General features: G+C 43.0%; 2 protein-coding genes across 3 annotated transcripts in view; one reads left to right on the forward strand and one right to left on the reverse strand.

Annotated features, from left to right (window-relative positions):
- The window catches only part of ddias (DNA damage-induced apoptosis suppressor), a 51548-nt gene extending 48835 nt beyond the window's left edge, over window positions 1-2713 (reverse strand). The window contains exon 1 of the mRNA XM_087988068.1: window positions 2667-2713. The gene's annotated coding sequence lies outside the window, so the exon portion shown is untranslated. The remainder of the gene's footprint in view (window positions 1-2666) is intronic.
- The window catches only part of prcp (prolylcarboxypeptidase (angiotensinase C)), a 52821-nt gene continuing 31895 nt past the window's right edge, over window positions 2616-23541 (forward strand). For both annotated transcript variants that reach the window (XM_043691650.2, XM_087988069.1), the window contains exons 1-2: window positions 2616-2834; window positions 12386-12526. In XM_043691650.2, coding sequence (XP_043547585.1) covers window positions 2685-2834; window positions 12386-12526 — 291 coding nt within the window. In that variant the 5' untranslated portion in view covers window positions 2616-2684. The remainder of the gene's footprint in view (window positions 2835-12385; window positions 12527-23541) is intronic.

Raw genomic sequence — 23541 nt, forward strand, 5'->3', positions numbered from 1 at the left:
AGTGACCCTTCTTCAGAACTGGATATTAACAAGACATTTTCATCTTCTTTGACTACAAATCCATCTTCTGTCACTTACACTCTACCTCCATCTGAAAATTACATTTCAAGTAATTACGCTTGCCTCATCAGTCACCAGTTGAATACCTCCTCAGCTTGACTCCATACCCGTTCAGGCTCCTATTCTGTTCTTCAGGCTCTGCCCCTCACACCCCATCCTTCCCATTTGTTTGTTAGGCTTTTCTACTTGTTTGCCATGTCTTCTGCTACCACCATTCAGTATTTCTCTCCCCACCTGTCAGATTCCTTTCCTGCCCCTCCATCTTCTTCATGAAATGCCTACAGTGTGGAAGTAAGCCATTTGGCCCATCAAGACCCTCCAACGAGCATTTCACCCCATCCCTGTAACCCTGCATTCTCCATGGTGAATCCACTTAATCTGCACATCTTTAGAGTGTGAGAGAAAAACAGAGCACCCAGAGGGAATCCACACAGACACGGACAGAATGCGCAAACTCCACACAGTCACCCAAGGGTGGAATTGAACCCAGGTCTCTGGGGTAGTGAGGCAGCAATGCTAACCACTGAGCCACCATTTCATCTCAGACTTTTTAAGATTAGATTAGATTACTTACAGTGAGGAAACAGGCCTTTCGGCCCAACAAGTCCACACTCACCCGCCGAAGTGAAACCCACCCATACCCCTACATTGACCCCTTCACCTAACAGCTACGGGCAATTTAGCATGGCCAATTCACCTGACCTGCACATCTTTGGACTGTGGGAGGAAACCAGAGCACCCGGAGGAAACCCACGCAGACACGGGGAGAACGAGCAAACTCCACACGCCTGTGTGACTTCTTTCTCCCCTTCAACTGTTGGGGTCCTCCTCTTTTCCCCCCATCCCATCTCTCTGGCTTTTTCCCTGTGCTTCCACCCCTAACTTTTGTACCATGTCTCAGGCCACACAACCTTTCTCATGTCCTGCTTCCTGAGATCCAGCCCCCTGCATCAGCCTCTTCCCCTTTTCGACTACTCCTCCCAGATCGGTCCTGCCCCTCAATCAGAACCCTCCCTACCTCGCAGACTGCTCCTCCTCCCTCAGATTTTCTCAAGCCCAGACCATTCCCTCACCCTCTCATTCTTAGATCCCCACTGTGACAGCAGACCCAACCAACTCAATGATTCAGACTCCTCCCCTCCCTTTACCCATACCAAGACTCCACCCCAACCCGAGGCTCGATTACCTCATGGTCCTATTCCTTCCTTCATCACCTCCTCACCCAGACTCGTACGGTGCTGCCACTCTCTCAGGCCACACCAACTCTCTCAGAACACTCCCACCTTCTAAGTCTCTTCCCCAGCTCAGGCTCCTTCCCCTCACACAGGCCTCTCCTATCATACTGGATCCAACCTTCAGGTCCCAACCTATCAAAGGCCACTTCACTCCACTCCATACCCCAACTGCTCAAATGACCCTACAGGGTTACAGACAAAAAAACCCTGCAGATGCTGGAATCCAAGGCAGACAAGCAGGAGGCTGGAAGAACACAGCAAGCCTGGCAGTATCTGGAGGTAGAGAAGTGAATGTTTCGGTTGTCACACCCACCCCCAGTCCTGAAGAAGGGTAAGGGGAGCTGTAGATAAAAGGAATAGGAAGGCAGGGTGGTGAGGTGGGGATAGGTGAACACCAGTAGATGGTATGATTTGGTTGGTTGATGGGAGGAATAAATTCCATTGGTTGCTGGAAGGGTCGATGAGAGGAATGAAAGGGACGGACTGGGAAGGGAGTCTGGTGATGGGAAGGGAGGTTATTTGAAATTGGAGAACTCAACGTTGAGTCCTCCGGTCTGTCGGCTGCCCAGGTCGAAGACGTTTTCTTCCTCCAATTTGTGGTTTGATTCGCTGTGGCAACGGAGGAGGCCGAGGATGGTCATGTCAGAAAGGGAATGGGGAGGGGAATTAAAATGGGTGGTGACTGGTAGGTCACATTGGCCCCTGCGGGCCTGGCTGAGATGCTCTGCCAAACATTCTCTTAGTTTAAGGCCAGTCTGATGACTCTTCCCAACTCAGGCCCCACCCCAGTACGGAGGAGAAACTGAGCACTGCAGATGCTGGAGAGTCAGAGTCGAAAAGTATGGCGCTGGAAAAGCACAGCATGTCAGACAGCATCAGAGGAGCAGGAGAGTCGACGTTTTGAGCATGAGCTCTTCATCAGCTCATAGAGTCATAGAATCCTTCGGTCCAACCCGTCCATGCCGACCAGATATCCCAACCCAATCTAGTTGCACCTGCCAGCACCCGGCCCATATCCCTCCGAACCCTTCCCATTCATATGCTGATAAGTGCACTCTCCTGATGCTGCCTGACCAGCTGTGCTTTGCCAGCACTACACTGTTAGACCCCACACAGAGCCCCCAGCCCACATTTGGGCCCCACCCCTTTTCAGGCCCACCCCTTTCAGGCCCCGCCTCTCACCCTCATGCCCCTCCCCTTATTCCGGTCTGTCCCGCCCACAAACTGGCCTACCCTTTTCAGGCTCCGCCTCTCACCCTCATGCCCCTCCCCCTTATTCCGGTCTGTCCCGCCCACAAACTGGCCTACCCCTTTCAGGCCCCGCCCCTCACCCTCGTGCCCCTCTCCCTCACTCCGTTCTGTCTCATTTACCTCGATAACTCGGTGCAGATGGCGGTGGGTCTGAAGTTGTCGTTTACTGTGGTCACCATAGCGACTGCAGCCTTGGTGTCCAGCCCTCAGCCGGCAGCTCTGGCCGTGCCGTCGGACTCTGGGCCCCTGGAGCGATTTGATTATGAGACTCGGTATTTCCGGCAGAAGGTGAGTTCGGATTTAACCCAAATGTCCCCAAACTTGCTGAGCCTGAGAAGGTGGATGTGCAGCAGCCCCCGACCTGAGATGAACTGGCAATCCCGGTACTGAGCTGGTGTCGGGTAACAAGTGGAACGTGAACTTCTTCATTCCTCACTCCCTAGTTTCACAGGATAAGTTGCATATCTGATTATTACCACAGAAACTAGTGCAATCCCGCTATGGCTTTTCAGATTAATAGTCAGTGACAGAGTCTGCTTCTTTGTGTTTCGATGGTATCCTCCCTCCAGTTTATATTTAATCTGCAAATGAGCATTGTTCAAAAAAGTTTCATTCAAGCTATTTGTAAAGGCTGCATGCAGTAATCAAATTATAATTTATCATAACTTCCAGCCTTTAAGAAAACTGAACTAAAACAAAAGGGACGTAAAAGGGTGTGAAAGTTGTAATCATAAGGAAACAACACGAGATTGATGATTGCTTCTTCCTCTTGTCTCCGAAGAGGGTTTTTGCTTCTTCCTTCCTCTTTATAATAGCCAATCTTAGATTTGCGACTTCGAGAGAGATCAAACCTGGTTCTTTATGACCTGTGCCAAGATGTGTAGCATTACATATAAATGCTGCAGTGTGCCAGGTTGTAAATTAAGTTTATTAATGAATATAGAGTTTCAACACCACATTAGATTTTGAGAGTCATTGCAAATAGCATGATGTGGTTTCATCCTGTAAATTCTCCATCTAATAACTTCCAGATTTAAGATGTATTGACTTCAGTTTTCAATTTGTGGTTTAGAATTTTTTTAAAAATCATGCCACTGCAGCATTTTCTCACAAAAACATGCAGCAGCATAGAAGATAGAACAGGAGTAGGCCTTATAACTCGTTGAGTCTGCTCTGCCATTTCATGGCTGATCACTGAGCTCAATACCATAATTTCCTCCCCTCCTTGCCAAAATCCCTTGATCCCTTTTTTGACAAAGAGTTATATACTGTAGTTCTCCTTGAAAATACATAATATTTTGGCCTTTCTAGTGTTAGTGAGTTCCATAGACTTACCATTCTCTGGGTGGAGAAATTCCTCCTCACATCAGTCCGAAAGGTTGACTTAAACTATGGTCCCTCCTTCTGGGCTACCTCACCACTAGGAACATCCTTCCTACATCTAACCTGTCTTTGCCAATGTAGAATTTTATGGATTTCAATGAGACCCCTTCCCATTCTTCTAAACTCCAGCGACTATAATTTGCCTTCCTATTTTTGCTATCAAAGTGGATAACGTCACATTTATCCACAAAATACTGCATCTACCATGCATTTGCCCAGTACTGCCTGTCCAATTCACACTGCAACATCTCCTCATTCTCCTCATGGCTTGTCCTTCTACCCACTTTTGTGTCATCGGCAAATTTTGCAATATTATATTTAGTTCCCTCATCTAAGTCATTATTACATATTATGAACAGTTGGGGTCCTAGTATCAATCCCTGCGGTACCCCTTAAGCTGCTGCTTGCCATTCAGAAGAAGAGATGGAAATGTGTTGCTGGAGAAGCGCAGCAGGTCAGGCAGCATCTAGGGAACAGGAGAATCGACGTTTCGGGCATTAGCCCTTCTTCAGGAATGAGGAAAGTTTGGCCAGCAGGCTAAGATAAAAGATAGGGAGGAGGGACTTGGAGGAGGGGCGTCGGAAATGTGATAGGTGGAAAAAGGTCAAGGTGAGGGTGATAGGACAGATTGGGGTGGGGGCGGAGAGGTCGGGAAGAAGATTGCAGGTTAGGGAGGCGGTGCTGAATTTGATGGATTTGACTGAGACAGGCTGGGGGGAGGGGAAATGAGGAAACTGGTGAAATCCGAGTTCATCCCTTGTGGTTAGAGGGTTCCTAGCCGGAAGATGAGGCGTTCTTCCTCCAACCGTCGTTTCACTGTGGTCTGACGATGGAGGAGTCCAAAGACCTGCATATCCTTGGTGGAGTGGGAGGGGGAATTGAAATGTTGAGCTACAGGGTGGTTGGGTTGGTTGGTCCGGGTGTCCCAGAGGTGTTCTCTGAAACGCTCCGCAAGTAGGCGGCCTGTCTCCCCGATATAGAGGAGGCCACATCGGGTACAGAGGATGCAATAGATGATATGTGTGGAGGTACAGGTGAATCTGTGGCGGATATGGAAGTTTCCTTTGGGGCCTTGGAGGGAGGTGAGAGGGGAGGTGTGGGCGCAAGTCTTGCACCTCCTGCGGTTGCAGGGGAAGGTGCCGGGAGTGGAGGTTGGGTTGGTGGGGGGTGTGGATCTGACGAGGGAGTCACGGAGGGAGTGGTCTTTACGGAATGCTGATAGGGGAGGGGAGGGAAATATATCCTTGGTGGTGGGGTCCGTTTGGAGGTGGCGGAAATGACGGCGGATGATGCGCTGTACATGGAGGTTAGTGGGGTGGTAGGTGAGGACCAGTGGGGTTCTGTCCTGGTGGCGGTTGGAGGGGCGGGGTTCAAGGGCGGAGGATCGGGAAGTGGAAGAGATGCGGTGGAAGGCATCGTCGATCACGTCGGGGGGGAAATTGCGGTCCTTGATCCAGCAGGCTAAGATAAAAGATAGGGAGGAGGGACTTGGAGGACCTTCAAGGACCGCAATTTCCCCCCCGACGTGATCGACGATGCCTTCCACCGCATCTCTTCCACTTCCCGATCCTCCGCCCTTGAACCCCGCCCCTCCAACCGCCACCAGGACAGAACCCCACTGGTCCTCACCTACCACCCCACTAACCTCCATGTACAGCGCATCATCCGCCGTCATTTCCGCCACCTCCAAACGGACCCCACCACCAAGGATATATTTCCCTCCCCTCCCCTATCAGCATTCCGTAAAGACCACTCCCTCCGTGACTCCCTCGTCAGATCCACACCCCCCACCAACCCAACCTCCACTCCCGGCACCTTCCCCTGCAACCGCAGGAGGTGCAAGACTTGCGCCCACACCTCCCCTCTCACCTCCCTCCAAGGCCCCAAAGGAAACTTCCATATCCGCCACAGATTCACCTGTACCTCCACACATATCATCTATTGCATCCTCTGTACCCGATGTGGCCTCCTCTATATCGGGGAGACAGGCCGCCTACTTGCGGAGCGTTTCAGAGAACACCTCTGGGACACCCGGACCAACCAACCCAACCACCCTGTAGCTCAACATTTCAATTCCCCCTCCCACTCCACCAAGGATATGCAGGTCTTTGGACTCCTCCATCGTCAGACCACAGTGAAACGACGGTTGGAGGAAGAACGCCTCATCTTCCGGCTAGGAACCCTCTAACCACAAGGGATGAACTCGGATTTCACCAGTTTCCTCATTTCCCCTCCCCCCAGCCTGTCTCAGTCAAATCCATCAAATTCAGCACCGCCTCCCTAACCTGCAATCTTCTTCCCGACCTCTCCGCCCCCACCCCAATCTGTCCTATCACCCTCACCTTGACCTTTTTCCACCTATCACATTTCCGACGCCCCTCCTCCAAGTCCCTCCTCCCTATCTTTTATCTTAGCCTGCTGGCCAAACTTTCCTCATTCCTGAAGAAGGGCTAATGCCCGAAACGTCGATTCTCCTGTTCCCTAGATGCTGCCTGACCTGCTGCGCTTCTCCAGCAACACATTTCCATCTCTGATCTCCAGCATCTGCAGACCTCATTTTCTATTCAGAAGAAGACCCAATTATTCCGACTCTGTTTTCTGTCTACTAACCAATTTTCTATCCATCTCAATACACTGTCTCCAATCACATGTGCTTTAATTTCATATAGAGTCATGCAGCTGTACAGCATGGAAACAGACCCTTCAGTCCAACTCACCCATGCCAACCAGAAATTCTAAATTGATCTAGTTCCATTTGCCAGCACTTGGCCCATATCCCTCTAAACCTTTCCTATTCATATACCCAACCAGATGTCTTTTAAATTTTGTAATTGTACCAGACTTCACCACCTCCTCTGGCAACTCATTTCATAAATGACAACTGTTTATGTGAAGAGTTGCTCCTTAAGTCCCTTTTAAATCTTTCCCCTCTCACCTTAAACTTGTGCCCTCTACCTCTGGACTTGCCCACCCTAGGGAAAAGACTTTTGCTATTCACCCTACCCATGCCATTCATTATTTTATAAACCTCTATAAGGTCATCCGACACTCCAGGAATGTGTCCCAGCTCAAACCTAGCCCCAGCACAAACCCTCCAATCCTGGCAACATGCTTGTAAATCTTTTCTGAACCTTTTCAAGTCTCGCAACATACTTCCTATAGCAGGGAGACCAGAACTGAATTCCAAAAGTGGCCCAACCAATGTTCTGTACAGTTGTAACATGACCTCCCAACTCCTATACTCAATGCTCTGACTGATAAAGGGAAGCATACAAAACACCTTCTTCACTATCGTGTCTACATGCAACTTTATTTTCAATGAACTATGAACCTGCATTCCAAGGTCTCTTTGTTCAGCAACTCTCCCCATGATCTTACCAGTAAGTATTTAAGTCCTGTCCTGATTTGCATTTCCAAAATGCAGCACCTGATATTTATCTAACTCCATCTGCTAATCTTCAGCCCATCTGAAGATCCCTTTGTACTCTGATAAAAATCACACAACACCAGGTTATAGTCCAACAGGTTTAATTGGAAGCACACTAGCTTCCACTTGTGTGATTTTTAACTTTGTACACCCCAGTCCAACACTGGCATCTCCGAATCATTTGTACTCTGAGGTAATCTTCTTTGCAGTCCACTACACCTCCAATTTTGGTGTCATTTGAAACTTACTAACCATACCTCCTATGTTCACATCCAAATCCTTTATATAAATGATGAAAAGCAGTGGACCTAGCACCAATCCTTGTGGCACACTGCTGGTCACAAGCCCTCCAGTCTTAAAAGCAACCCTCCATCTCCTATCTTCAAGAAACTTCTAGAATAAAATAGAATCCCTACAGTGTGGAAACAGGCCATTTGGCCCAACATGCCGCTAGTGACACTCCAAAGATCAGCCCACCCAGACCCATCCCTCTGCACTTTCTCTGTAACCCTGTATTTCCCATGACAAAGTTTGGGTTGGATGGTTGGCAGAGCTGTGGCAAAAGCCCGTGGACCTATGCCTTACCACGCACTTCACCTTCAACAACAAAACCTACAGACAAACCATTGGAACACCCATGGGATCTCCGATATCAGAGTTCTTAGCTGAGGCAGTAATGCAGAGATACAAACAAACAGCTCTGCCAGCCATCCCACCCAAACTTTGGGTCTGCTATGTGGATGACACCTTTGTCATCACTACACAAAACAAATTAGAGGAAACCTTCAAGACCATCAATAATACTGTTACTGGCATAAAATTCACTAAAGAGGTGGAAAACAGCAATAAACTGCCGTTCCTAGATGTCGCAGTAGAGCAAACAGCCAATGGGGAACGTCAAAACAGCATCTACGGGAAAACAACACATACGGACCAAATACTGAACTACAGAAGCAATCATCCCGACATTCACAAATGAAGCTGCATTAGAACATTACTTCAATGAGCTACCACACACTGCAGCACAGAGGAACTACAAAGAGCAGAGGAAAATCACCTATACAGTGTATTCAAAAAGAATGGGTACCCAATGAACCCATTTTTTTAGATTTGATTACCTACAGTGTGGAAACAGGCCCTTCGGCCCAACAAGTCCACACCAACCCTCCGAAGAGTAACCCACCCAGACCCATTCCCCTACTTATCCCTGACTGATGCACCTAACACTATGGGCAATTTATCATGGCCAATTCACCTGACCTGCACATCTTTGGATTGTGGGAGGAAACCCACGCAGACAAAGGGAGAATGTACAAACTCCACATAGTCAGTCGCCCGAGGCAGGAATTGAACCCAGGTCCCTGGCACTGTGAGGCATCAGTGCTAACCACTGAGCCACCGTGCACCCAAACCACCCAAGCAAGCAGAAAGAAAACATGTCCAGAAACTCTTGCCTCTCTCCCCTACATCAAAGACATCTCGGAAATGACTGCCAGACTACTCAGACCTCTTGGCATCATGGTAGCCGACAAACCCACTAACACACTAGCTAATGAACTTGAAAGACTCTATGCAGCCAATAAACAAAATTAATGTTATTTACAAAATACCTTGTAAGAACTGTAACAAACACTACATTAGACAGGCAGAAAACTAGCCACCAGGATACATGAACATCAACTAGCCACAAAAAAGTCATGACCTACCCTCACTGGTATCTTTACATACAGATGAGAAAACACACCACTTTGACTGGGACAACATATCCATCCAAGGACAAGCCAAACAGAGACACGTGCGAGCATTCCTAGAAGCATGGCATTCCAACTAGAAAGCTATCAACAAACGCATTGACTTGGATCCCATTTACCAACCCCTGAGAAAAAGAACAGGAAGTTATGTCACCAACCAAGGAAACCTAAACACATAAATAAAAAAGTGGGCTATACCACCAGTATTTCATTTGGAGGCTCACTGATGTTACCTAGTATGGAAACGAAACCTCTGAAAATGAACCTTCCAGCTCAGCGAGCAAACCTATATCCAGGACATCAACCTAAGCTACAAGTCTTCTCAAAACTTGCTTACTATTTCCCTCTTATGAGATCCTTTTTTGGGTTTAATTAAAATTATGCCTCCTGAAAAAAAAACTGAGAAATTTGACAAATTTAATATAGGTGTGAATTGAAGAATCTAAATCTGTTGGTGATTTTGTTAATTACTGTTCCTTGTCACCTTATTAGTTGTCACCTCAGGCTAAATTATATATCTTGAAGGATAATGACTGCCACTAACTTTCATACATTACTCAATGAACATGGATAAGTAATGAAAACTGTCAAGAGTTTGATCACAATAAATTGTGATAAATCTAGAACAACTGGCATATATATCACAATACAATCAAAGAGTTGATTCTGACAAGTTTTGGCATAAGTTTTGCTTTTGAGTTGCCGCAAACAACATGACATATCGACATGAAACAAAAGATTTAACTTAAGTGGGTCAGAAGATCTGGCTTTAGCTTGTAGTTTTTAAAAAAGGATTATTTACTTAAAGTTGAAAGCTATAAAATTAGAGGATGGAAGGACAGTCTTATTAAGACTTGTAACCATCCTGAAGGTTTTCTCTATGGGATGGTACCAAACCTCTGGTCCAATATATCTACACTTTGTCTTCAGGGTAGGGTTTTTATGTGCTTTCTACAGAACAATGCTTTTTCAGAGCAATTTTGCACAATTTTTATAAAGTCAGCTGCCCAGTTGTAGGTGATGTCATGTCTTTGCAGGCCAGAGTCTCATGATTTCTCAAAGTCATTGATGTTTCAGTGCTACTGCCTACCCAAAGCAAAAAGCTTTAATATCCAGCTATCTTATCTAGGATTCAAGGCATCATTGTTTCCTCTGACCTCCAATTAGGTTTCTGGAATGTTATCATAATGTTACCTTTTATCAAGCTGCATGATGCTTGAATTTATGCTGAGTTTTTTTTACCATTTAGGGTCAAGAAGATCAGGCTAAATTAAAAAGAAGGAATACCTCCAAGAAATTAATCAATCCTTTTCTAAACTACTGGTCATAAATCAGGCAGTCCTACAACATCAACCTATCAATCAAATTAGTAAGATAACTTTCTCACTTTGTGCACATTTTCCCTCACAGTAGTTGTGATATACTCAGCCTGAAGTAGCATTTATGGCATAAAAGACAAACAGATTATACAATTGTGAAAGCAAAGCTTTTAATACTGTATCACTGTAAAATAGTTGGAGTGTTTGCAGGAACTTTTGCTAACAAGGCCTAGTTTCTGTCTGAGGCCTAAGCTTTACTTGCAATTTAATCCAGGAATTTCCAGCTCTGTTCACCAAGTAGTGTATGTGGGTGGGTGTGAGAGAGGAAGAATTGCGGTAATTTTGATGTTGGGTGACTGTTATCAGTAATCTGATTTTAAAGTAATGGAATTGAGTGAGGTGTATGATGGTAGTCGAGTTGTTGCGAAATTTAAACTTTAAAAAATTCACTCATGGAATATATGCATCACTGGCTAGAGCAGCATTTATTGCCTGTACCTGTTTGCCCTTGAGAAGATGGCAGTCTATATGCTGTAGGTAGACCCATAATATCATTAAAGAGGGAATTCCATTCTTTGACTTAACTACATTGAAGGAATGACAATATATTTCTGAGTCAGAATGGTTTGGAGGGTAGGTTGTAGGTGATTCTGCCTGCCCTTGTCTTTTGAGATGAATGTGGGTGTGGGTCTGGAAGGTGCTATAATATAATGAGGTTTGGTGAATTTTTGCCTTGCATTTTGCTACTGAGCACCATTGACGAAGTGAGTAGATGTTTGTGGATATGGTGCCAATCAATCAGGATATTTTGTCCTGGATGGTTTCAAACCTTTTGAGTGTTATTGGAACCGCACATATCCAGGCAACTGGGGAGTATTCCATCATACTCCTGACTTCTGCTTTGTAGATAGTGGAGCGGATGTGTGTCAAGAGATAAGTTACTTGCTGCAAATTTCCTAGTTTCAAACTGATTTTGCACACGCTGTATTTGTATAGTGAATTCAGTTCAGTTTCTGGTCAATGGCAATTTCCAGGATGTTAGTGTAGGATTCAGTGATGGTAATGCAATTGAACTTCAAGGTTAGATTGTCTAATGTTGGAGTTGGTCATTGCCTGATGTTTGTGTGGAGCAAATGTTGCTTGCCACTTTTCAGCCCCAGTCTAGATATTACTTTAAAATCTGAGGATTACAAATGGTGGTCAATATTGTGCAATCATTGGCGAACATTCCCAATTCTGTCCTTATGATGGTGGGAAGGTTGTCGATGAAGCAGCTGAAGATGATTGGGCCTACCCTGAGGAACCCCTGCAGAGGTGTCCTCGAGCTAAAATGACCAAACTCGAACAACCACAGCCATCTTCCTTTGTGTCAGGTTTGACTCCCTCCAACCAACAGAGAATTTGTACCCTAAATCCCACTGTTTCCAATTTTGCTAGGACTCCTTGATGCCACACTTGATCAAATGGGGTCTTGATGTCAAGCACTGTCACTCTATCCTCATGGTAATGATTAAATGGATGATTAAGTTAAAGTTATACTTAAGAGGGAGGGAAAATGCAATATGGGAGTTGTAGTTTGGTGAGAATGTAATGAAAATTTATAATATGCAGCATTATAACTTATGATCAGTGACTTTCCTTCGTTCTTGTGACAATCTTATGGTTTTTGTTATAGTTTTCATTGTGCTCATGTAGACTCATATGTAATATATGGTTTTTATAATTTTGTGACAGCCATATGAGATTTCTTTAGTAAATTTGCTGTTTGCAATGATATGTCAGTTACTGTTGCATTTAGGCCTCAAAGAAATCAAAGGAACCAAATCAAAGAAACTGCACTCTAAGTTTTGAAAACGATGGGGAAATGTGCAAACAAATGTTTGATACTGTTTGTATACTGGATTAGAGTCAGACAAACAAATTCATTCCCATTAAATATGAAAATTATGTTTTTCACAGATTGATCACTTTGGATTTGCTGACAATGCTACATTCAACCAAAGATACTTGATAGCATACAAATATTGGAATCACAATGGTGGTCCCATTCTTTTCTACACAGGAAATGAGGGAGACATCACATGGTTCTGTAACAATACGGTAAGAATAATTTATTTTGTAAATTTTCTTATATTTTATTGTTCCTCTCTTGAAAAAATTGACTTCCGTTCCAGAATTACAAATGTTTTTCCCAATATCATTTCGCTCCCCCATATGGCCATTCTTCATTTGTGAGTTTCGTAAGTATTATCTTGGAGGTTGGGATGGAGGGGGTCGTATACTTTTGTTCTTTCCTGAAATTTACATGCATACTGCCCAGAAGATTTTATTTGTTATTCAAAAATATACCTAATATTCATTATATCTTATACTATGTTATAAAATTGGAACTACTAAAGTGGTAAAGCATTGTGTGTGGGAAGTGTTAGAGTTAAAATTTAACTTTTTCGGTATTTACAGTGCACAATCTTATGCAACCTTTCGTTAGCCAGAAGGCCTCCATTTGTACTAATTGCATGGATATAGTAAAAATTGAAAAATTGTATGGGTTCTTTGAAAGATGTGTACCAGCTTGCTCATTCATTGAGCTTAGGGAATCCAGACCCAGGACAGCCACTCCTAGAAATATTTTCTGATCTGAATGACAATACCGTAAATTATTTTTACCATTTTATAACTCGGCTTAAAAGAAAACAGGTTGTGCAATGTTAATTATTTGAATGTAACAAAGTATTTTCTGCAGCTTTTAAGATATGTTAAGTTTAGATCTTTACTTTATAGTGAGTGATTTGCTATCAAACCTGGCCAAACTCTTCTCTTAATAAGGTGAAACTGTGTGGAACAAATTTATGCAGTAACTACTAAATCTGCTGTGAGAAATCATCTGAGAATTTAGTAACGTTTAAAGACATATTCATTAATATGTGGGATGGGTATTTGTTTTAAATTGTTAGACTTATAGCTGGTGCTTTCTCATTAGAGAAGGGTGACTTATAGTCACCGAGCCTCAGGCAAAGGGAGAGGTTAAGAACTTCACAGTAACCTCAGCCGGTGCAGGAGTTGGACCTGCACCATAGGCATTACTTTGCATCGCAAACCAGCTGTCCAGCTAGACTATGCTAACCTACCCAATGTGTTACTAACCAGCCAGCTGAAAGGGCCCTCAGCTTAATGGTTGTCCTGCTGCAGGAAACTGGAAAGGATGCATAAAAGATTCACAAGAATATCACCGAGACTGGAAAATTTGAGCTACACTGAGAGGCTGGATAAACTGGGACTATTTTCCCTGGAGCTTAGGAGACGGAAGGTGACCTTTACAGAGTAAAATCATGAGGGGCATAGATAAGCTGAATAGGCAAGGTCTTTTCCTTAGGGTAGGGGAATCAAAAACATAAGTTTAAGATAAGAGGGGAAAGATTTAAAAGGGACCTGAGGGACCACTTTATCACACAGAGGAGTGTGTATGTGGAATGAGCTACCAGAGGAAGTAGTAGCAACAGCTACAATGACAACATTTAAAGCACATTTGGACAGGTACATGGATAGGAAAAGTTTAGAGACCAAACGCAGGCAAGTGGGACTAGTTCAGTTGAGGAAACCTGGTCAGCATGGATGAGTTGGCCTTCTTCTGTCCTGCCTCCCCATATGACTCGTGTTGTGATTTCTCTTTTCATGCTTTGTGTTTTTTATAAGTTTCCTGCGATTGTTCTCTTCTGTGTCCTCATCTGGATTATGATCTTTCTTAACAATGTTAGTCATCTGGTTTTATGATTAATCTGTTTTGTAATTTCATTGTTGCTTTTCTTCTGTTTTGTTAGTTTTTATTTTTCTTGCTAATTTTTCAGTGATCAGAAAGTTTGCAACTACATAATGGTATGCATGGAAGACTGTGCACCGTTAAGGCTGAGCAGAAAAAAGATTAAGTTTCTCTCTAAAGCTACAAATACTTCCCCTCGTCCCTGTAGTCAAACTATTCCAGCAACAGCAGCAACATTCTGTGTGAAATTTCTAAATTACATTTGTTCAAGATTACCTAGAAAACTCAGAAATTTAAATGGTGGAAGTATGAACTGAATTGTTGCAACAAAATTTTAACAAAAAAAATCTGAACTATTTCAGCTTAAATCAAAGCCTTTAACAGTGAAGATAATGTTGTTTTATTTATTAGCAAACTAATATAGACGTAATATATAATAATATTGAAGTATAAGTGGAGTAATCTATTTAATCTCCCCACCTGATTTTTATCAGAACTCTTCTGAAATCATGGGGCTTTGGAGGGGAGAAAGATTATGAATAGGCTGACTGGTAGGGGTTGAAAGCCGAGGCATGAGAATTGTATGGGTGGGTTAGGTGGACAGAATGGTTATTGCTCTTCACTGCTCATGGGTGATTGCCTGGTTTTTGGAACTTTTCACACAATGGTTCCAAAACACCACAAAACCACAAATAAAGATTCTCAAATAACGGAGAATTGACTTTGTAAAGTATAAAATAAATGCAGTTAATTTGTGGACATGCGATCTCTTACCATGTGACAAATATTATATTGTCAAATGTTGTGATCAGAATTGCAAGAGATTGAACCTTTAGGAATGCCACCGACCAGAGAATCACAGAAGTGTTACAGGACTAAAGGAGGCCATTCAAGCCTGTCAAACCTGCATTGGCTTTTTCAATGCATATTACGACTAAATGCCATTCTCCTGCCTTTTCTCCGTACCTTGCACGTATTGTCTTGAATAGAAACAAGCTAATGTCCTCCTGAATTGAACCTGCCTCTGCCACAGTTCAGGCAGTGCAATCCAGTCCTTAACTTGTTGTGTGAAAAAGTTGTATTGCCCATAATATTTGCTACATTTGCAAATCACTTGAAATCTGTACCCTCTTTTTCTTTTATGAGCTGGAACAGCTTCTCTCAGCTACTCTATGCAAACTTTCATGATTTCAAAACCTATATTAAATTTCCTGTTAGCTTTCTTCTCTCTGAAGAGAACAATCACATCCTTTTCACTCTATCTTCATAATTGAAGTTTCTCATCCCTGGAACCATTTTTGTAAAATTTCTTCTGTACTGTGCCTAATGCATTCACATTCTTCTGAAACTATGGCACCCAGAACTGTACTGGATCCTCCAGCTGAGGTTTAACAAGTATCTTGTATAATTTCAGCATCCTTTCCTTACCCTTGTATTCTATGTTCCTATTGATAAAGCCCAGACCATTGTATGCTGTATTTGCTGCTCTCTCCACCTATTCATTCACCTTCCATGAGCAATCCATTTAGATACGAGGCGTCTCCTACACTCCTTTTAGAATCATACCCTTTCTTTTAAATTGTCTGTCCATATTCTTTCTTCCAAAATGCATTGCTTCATATTTCTCTGCATAGAACTTCATCTGCTACCCTATAACTAGTACTAATGAGTGGCTATTGGCTTTCTTTGCCACCCCAACGTTTCAATCATTAACAATGCAGCACATGGGGATCTTGGGCGAGGTCTGCAGGATTTTAACCCCTCCGACCCTCACAGGTATCCTTGCCATACAGCAGCCATGTCTCCTGGGTAGGTTGCCAGTGTGGTAGAACGCAGTATGAGAATGTATTTTCCTCAATTGAAAAGAACCCTGGTTTGGCAATGAACAAGAAACCTGATGACACAAAAATCATATCTTATTGGTTCGACTCTTGATTCAGACACAATCTCAGGTGAGAGGAAAATGGAGGAAATACTGTAAGAAATACATTAACTTCTAGGATATTTGGCTTATCTGGTTTTCAACGACAATTTAAAAATAAAAACTCTTGCAAGTAAAGAAGTTATTCGGTGTCCCAAATTTGCAGTTTCCACTAGATTTCATTCTGGCTGGAATGTAAATTGTCTTCATGTCTTTATCATCTGATAAGGTAACTGTCTGATTATTCCCATGCATCCTTTCACAGGATATCAATAATTTAACCCAAATATAGTGTTTCCAAATGAAGCCATAAATCTTGATACAGATGTTTTAATAATTTCTTTCTTAAAGTGCCTTAAACTCTGCATGATCATGTAGTGCTAATTTCTTTTTCAGAATTCTAATTACCAAATTTGAACCATGTTAGAGTAAGTTCTCACAATACGCAGATACCCGTAATTACTTATGTGATCGTTAAGCTGTTTTGTTTCTTATTTAATTTCATACTGTAGTTTTAGTCTTCTGAATTATGGCTTGTTTGGCCAATTGTATTAATGATTCTAAAATGGCTCTCCTCCCTGTCCAATTATTAATCTGTAAAAATAATTTGATTTGGAAAAGTAATGGTGATGTCATTTCAATGAAGGAAGTTTCTACAAAGCCGCCAATTCTTAATTTAATACTGTATATTGTGTTCTAGTATAGGAATCAGAACAATACAGTAGTCTGTTATGTAGAATAGTGTCAAATAGTTTTCTAGAATCCTGTAAAGCTATATTCACTATTTCATTACTACTAATTTAGTGGGCGGCACAGTGGCACAGTGGTTAGCACTGCTGCCTCACAGCGCCTGAGACCCGGGTTCAATTCCCGCCTCAGGCGACTGACTGTGTGGAGTTTGCACGTTCTCCCCGTGTCTGCGTGGGTTTCCTCCGAGTGCTTCGGTTTCCTCCCACAGTCCAAAGATGTGCAGGTCAGGTGAATTGGCCATGCTAAATTGCCCGTAGTGTTAGGTAAGGGGTAAATGTAGGGGAATGGGTGGCTTCAGCGGGTCGGTGTGGACTTGTTGGGCCGAAGGGCCTGTTTCCACACTGTAATGTAATGTAATCTAATCTAATCTAATTAGGTCATTACATCAAATAAATCTAATAAATTAAAAAAGATCTATCATTCCAAAAGCCTATTGTTCACTCCAGTAACTCAAAGTGATTGCTTGTACTTGTTTGCATTATGGTTTTTGAACAATTTTCCCACAAAGTAAAGGTTATAGATCTGTAGCTTATTGCTTGTTTTTAGCCTATATTTAAAAAGAGGTGATTCCCTCGATTATGCCCTGACCTTAGGTTGAAGGGCCAAACAGCCTACTCCTGCTCCTAAGCCCTATATCCTTGTGTTCAGAGAGATCTGAAAAATATTGCTGAGAGAATTAAAATGTCCAGTGTTAAATCTGTTAGAACCCTGGAGATGAATTTATCAAACCCTGGATTTTATCAACTTGCAACCTCTCCAGCATCTTGTCCCTTACAAATTTAAAGATTTCACGTGAAAACCTGCCCTCAAGCTGTTTTCTTATTTTGACTATGTTTCTCCTGTTTCATTTGAGAATCTTGTTGAAAGCAATAGTTTAATATTTAACAACATCATTGTACTAAAACAGCACATCCCACTTTTTTTCTAATAACCAAGGTTTCTCCACAGTTTGCTCATGTCTGCCATATTTGAAAACTGCTTCACCATTCAACTGTTATAGTTTGCTTATGTTCTTCCTTCCTTTCTTGTGATTTCTCAGTTTGTCTTTATAGACATCCTAGCTTTAATTTTTTTTCATATTTTATATGTATTTGCCATTCTCGGTGCATTCCATAACTTACTTGAGTATTCTTGTTGGTATTATGCTTGAATTTTTATTTCATTAATTCCTGAATAGATTTAGCAATTTAAAAATAACTCTTTAAAGTGTTTCCAATTTCCTTCCACTGTCTTATTTCCTGTTTTCTCCCATTTTTGTCTCCTTTCATGTTTTTTCTACACCACAGAAATAATAATATAGTCAACATAATATAGTCACTTTTCCTACTACTTGGCTCATCAGCTCTTTTATCAGAAACTGAACATAGTATTGCACTCTAATGTATACTGTCATTAAAAATTGCAAAGTTTAGTTTTTTCACCTTCACTCACAATTCTGTACCATAGCTTTATCAACAGAAGATGTCAGCCAGCAGAAACAGAGCCTGAAGAAGCCATTTTACCCATAAGCTTTTAAATCTGGTTGACTGTAGTCCCAAGAACTGTGCACCAATAATAAAGATATGCAAAATAAGATGGTATGAATCTTTTTGATGCTTTTGCTTACTCTCTGCAGAAAAGACAGCATTTTAAGTTGTAGATTTTAAGAAACAATCAGCCTGTTTCAAAAGATCACAGACTTGGATCATGTAAGCAGGAAAGTGTTACAAGCAATCTTATTCATTATTGCTGATGAAAATAGTACTGTCCTTGCCCCTTTTTCAGGCAATGTGGAACTGTCACCTGTGATTCCACATTGGCAAAAGTTGTTGTGGAGTTTTGAAGGGGCTGTGGTAGATTTTGCCATCACAGATGATGAAGGGAAAAAGGTATTGAATGCTGAAATATTTTCAAGTCAGGATGTTGAGTGGGTTGGAGGGAATATTGAAGATGGTGGTGTTCTCATATATTGTATTTCTAGATGGAAGTGATTGCAGCTTTGGATGATACTGTGTAATGATCTTTGGTGAATTTCTGAAGTGCATCTTGTAGATAGTACATGCTGTTGCGACTGAGCATCACTGGAGGGGATTGAATGCTTGTGGATAATATCCCTACCTCTGAACCAGGAGGCCAGGTTTCAAGTCCCATCTGCTGCTATTCCTTCACTGTTGCTGAGTCAAAATTCTGAAATTCTCTCCCTAACAGCATTGTGGGCCTACCTACAGCACATGGATGACAGTGGTTCAAGAAGGTAGTTCACCATTACCTTCTTAAAGGCAACAGTGGCAAGCAATACATGCTGGCCAGCAGCGATGCCCATGCCCCAGGAGTGAATTTAAAAAAATGCTTCTCCACTTTGGCAGTAAAAAAATTAGAAGAATTTTTTAAACCTTTTACACCTTATCAAAATCACCACAATTCAACAACAAAGGCACAAACACTTGGTTTATGTGCAAGAGAAGTATAATATGTGAAACAATTATCTTTACACCTACAAAAAAAATACAAACCCAATGACTAGTATTTTGTGTATTGCTTGAGGCACCTAGCAACCATGTGTGACTCTAGTGAAATTGACCATGTCATAAGGAACCAAGCATAAATAATTCAAAATTGTTACTCTGGCCGAGTACACCAAATGGCACTTGTGGAAAAAAAGACTGCTGTCAGAGTTACTGAGTAGCAAGATCACCATTATTTTCAGAGGATAGAGCTGCTGAACTTGAAGCTGCCAAAGAAAACTACCACACCTCAAGTTCGACACTTGAAGAATGTGACACATGTATTAGTTTTCATTTGGCAACAGATTTACAGATTTGCACAAGAAGTCAACAAGAAACTCGAGCAAGAGTCAGAAGAATCTGCATTGATATGTGGTCAACAAACTACCGCATGCATTGAGAAAGGTGTTTGTCACTGACAATTGATGGTATAGAGAGTGTACTTGATGTTAAACACTTTGCTAAACTTAACCTCAATTCACGATGCCATCAAATCAGACTTGCAGAAGCATTGAGGTATCTCCCAATATTTTGTACCCATGTTGAAGGCTTACAATACAAGAAACTTAACATTGCACAGTGGAGATATTTCAGCACATGATTCAGCCTGCACTTGGACAACTTGAATGCGGACTGAACATCAGTCATGACATTCTCATCAGTAGTTACCCAGAAAGGGAACTCAATCCAAGCCTAAATGCTTGCTTACAACATCTTGAAATTAAAGGAGTTAAAAAGATTGGAGTTTCATGCTGAACTCTGGGTGAGACATGGTGGCCTCCCTATCACATTGCTTCCTGGAGGTACAAAGAGGGGTGGCCTGTCAAGCAAGCACTGAAGGCTCTGCCAGTCTCAGTGACTCACAGCCAACTTGGTTAGTTGTAATGTTTTGGATACTGTTGGGGGGGAGGACCTACCAGGCGAAAGCTACAGTGGCCAGGTGTTTGGCACTGAGCTGGTTCTGTGGCTCAGAAGGGAAGGGGGGAGAGTAGGAGAACAATAGTGATAGGAGATTCTGTGTCGCAAGTGAGACTCTCGGATGGTGTGTGCCTTCAGGGTGCCAGGATCAGTGATATCTCAGATCGGGCCTACAGGATTCTTGCGGGGGAGGGAGAGCAGCCAGAAGTCATGGTGCATATCGGTACCAATGACATAGGTAGGGAAAAGGAGGAGGACCTGAAAAAAGAATATTGTGAGTCAGGTTGGAAGCTAGAAGGTAGGATAAGCAAAGTAATAATCTCAGGATTGCTACTGGTGCCACATGCCAATGAGGCTAGGAATAGAGAGTGAGTGCTGATGAATACCTGGCTGTAGGGTGGTGTAGGAGGGAAGGCTTCAGATATGTGGATCATTGGGATACCTTCTGAGGAAGGTGAAACCTACACAAGAAGGACAGGTTACACCTGAACTGTGGGGCACCAATATTCTGGGTGGGAGGTTTGCTAATGCTCTTCGGGAAGGTTTAAATCAGATTGGCAATGGTGTGGGAACCTGAGGCTACAGATCAGATGATGGAGTAGGTAATGAACAACCAGATACAGAGAGTCTGTAAGGAGGGATAGGGCAAAGATGCAGTCAGTGCGATGGGTTGAAGTTTTTAATGCAAGAAGTATCAGAAATAAGGGTGATGAATGAGAGCATGGATCAGTACTTGTAACTATGATATTGTGGCCATTATGGAGACGTGAATATCACAGGGGCAGGAATAGTTTCAAAAGGGATAGAGTGGGAGGTAAAAGAAGTGGAAGAGTGGCATTGCTAATCAAGGATATTATTGCAACTGCAGAAAGGCAGATTGTCCAGGAGGGTTGTCTTAGAGTCAGTATGGGTGTAAGTCAAAAACAAGGAAGGAGCAGTCCCTTCATTGGGAATTTTCCACAGGCCCCTCAGTAGCAACAGAGACATAGAGGACCAGATTGGGGAGCAGATTTTGGAAAGGTGCAGAAGTAACAGGGTTGTTGTCATGGGTGACTTTAACTTCCCTAATAATGATTGGAACCTACTTAGTTCAAATAGTTTGGATGGAACAGTTTTTGTCAGGTGTGTCCAGGAAGGGTTCTTGATGCAATATGTAGATAGGATGACTAGAGGGGAGGCCACATTGGATTTGGTACTTTGCAGTGAACCGTGCCAGGTGCCAGATCCCACAATGGGCGAGCATTTCAGTGATAGTGGTTACAACTCCATGACCTTTACTATACTCATGGAGAAGGATGGGAACAGACAGTATGGGAAAGTATTTAATTGGGGGAGGCGCAATTACAATGCTATTAGGCAGGAACTGGGCCATCTAAATTGGGAACAGATGTTCTCAGGGAAATAGGCAAAAGTGAGGAATGCAGATGCTGGAAACCAGAGTCTGTATTAGAGTGGTGCTGGAAAAGCACAGCAGGTCAGGCAGCATCCGAGGAGCAGGAAAAAATCGACGTTTCGGGCAAAAGCCCTTCATCAGGAACGATTTTCCTACTCCTCAAATGCTGCCTGACCTGCTGTGCTTTTCCAGCACCGCTCTAATCCAGTTCTCAAGGAAATGCACAATAGAATTGTGGAGGTTATTTAGGAAGTACCTGCTGATAGTGCTCGACAAGTTTGTCCCACTGAGGTTGAAAGAACTTTGGGTGACAAGTGATGTGGAACATCTAGTCAAGAGGAAGAAGGAAGTTTATTTAAGGGCTCTAAGGGTTACAAGATAGCAAGGAAGGGACTAAAGAATGGACTTAGGAGAGCTAGAAGGGGGCATGATGAAGCTTTAGGATTAAGGAAAACCCTAAGATGTTCTACACTTATGTGAGGAACAAGAGGATAGCCAGTGTGAGAGTAAGACTGATCAGGGATAGTGAAGGGAACTTGCGCCTGGAGTCAGAGGAAGTAGGGGAGGTTCTTAATGAATACTTTGCTTCAGTATTCACTACTGAGAGGGATCTTGACGTTTCTGAGGACAGCGTGAAACAGACAGATATGCTACAACAGGTTGATGTTAGGAAGGAGGATGTGCTGAAAATCTTGAAAAACAGAAGGATAGATAAATCCCCTTAGCCAGAGGGAATATACATTAGGTTACTACAGGAAGTGAGGGAAGAGATTGCCTGCCTTTGGTGATGATCTTTGCATCCTCACTGTCCACTGGAGTAGTATTAGATGATTGGAGGGTGGCAAATACTATTTCCTTGTTCAAGAAAGTGAATAGGGATAATTCTGGGAACTACAGACCAGTCAGTCTTATGTCAGTGATGGGCAAAGTATTGGAGAGGATTCTGAGAGACAGGACTTATGATTACTTGGAAAACCATAGTTTGATTAGAGATAGTCAACATGGCTTTGTGAGGGGCAGGTCATGCCTCACAAACCTTATTGAATTGTTGAGGATGTGACAAAACACATTGATGAAGGTAGAGCAGTGAATGTGGTGTACATGGATTTTAGCAAGGCGTTTGATAAGGTTCCCATGGTAGGCTCATTCAAAAAGTAGGAAGGCATGGGATACAGGGAAATCTGGCTGTCTGTATACAGAATTGGGTGGCCCATAGAAGACAGAGGGTGGTGGTAGATGCAAAGTATTCAGCCTGAAGCTCGGTGACCAGTGGTGTTCCGCAGGGATCGGTTCTGTGACTCTTTGTGATTTTTATATTGGCTGAGGAAGTGGAAGGGTGACACACAGGTTGGTGGAGTTGTGGATAGTGTGGAGGGCTGTTGTACATTGCAACGAGATATTGACAGGATGCAGAACTGGGCTGGTAAATGGCAGATGGAGTTTAACCTGGAAAAGGTGAAGTGATTCACTTTGGAAGCTCAAATTTGAATGCAGAATATAGGGTTAGAGGCATGACTCTTGGCAGTATGAACGGACAGAGGGTCTTGGGGTTCATGTCCATAGATCTCTTAAAGTTGCCACCCAGGTTGATAGGGTTGTTTAGAAGGTGTGTTAGCTTTCATTAATGGGGTTTGCGTTTAAGAGCCATTAGGTTATGCTGTAGCTCAATTTAGTCCTGTTTAGCCCACACTTGGAATATTGTGTTGGGTTCTGATTGCCTCATTATAGGAAAGATGTGGAAGCTTTAGAGAGGGTGCAAAGGAGATTTACCAGGATGCTGCCTGGGCTGGAGGGCATGTCTTAAGAAAGGTTGAGGGAGCTAGAGCTTTTCTCACTTGAGCAAAGGAGGATGAGAGGTGACTTGACAAAGATATACAAGATGTTGAGAGGCCT

The sequence above is a fragment of the Chiloscyllium plagiosum genome, unplaced genomic scaffold (genome assembly GCF_037043375.1).
Source record: "Chiloscyllium plagiosum isolate Xiang-an unplaced genomic scaffold, Cpla_swu_hap1 HiC_scaffold_6, whole genome shotgun sequence".
Lineage (NCBI taxonomy): Eukaryota > Metazoa > Chordata > Chondrichthyes > Orectolobiformes > Hemiscylliidae > Chiloscyllium > Chiloscyllium plagiosum.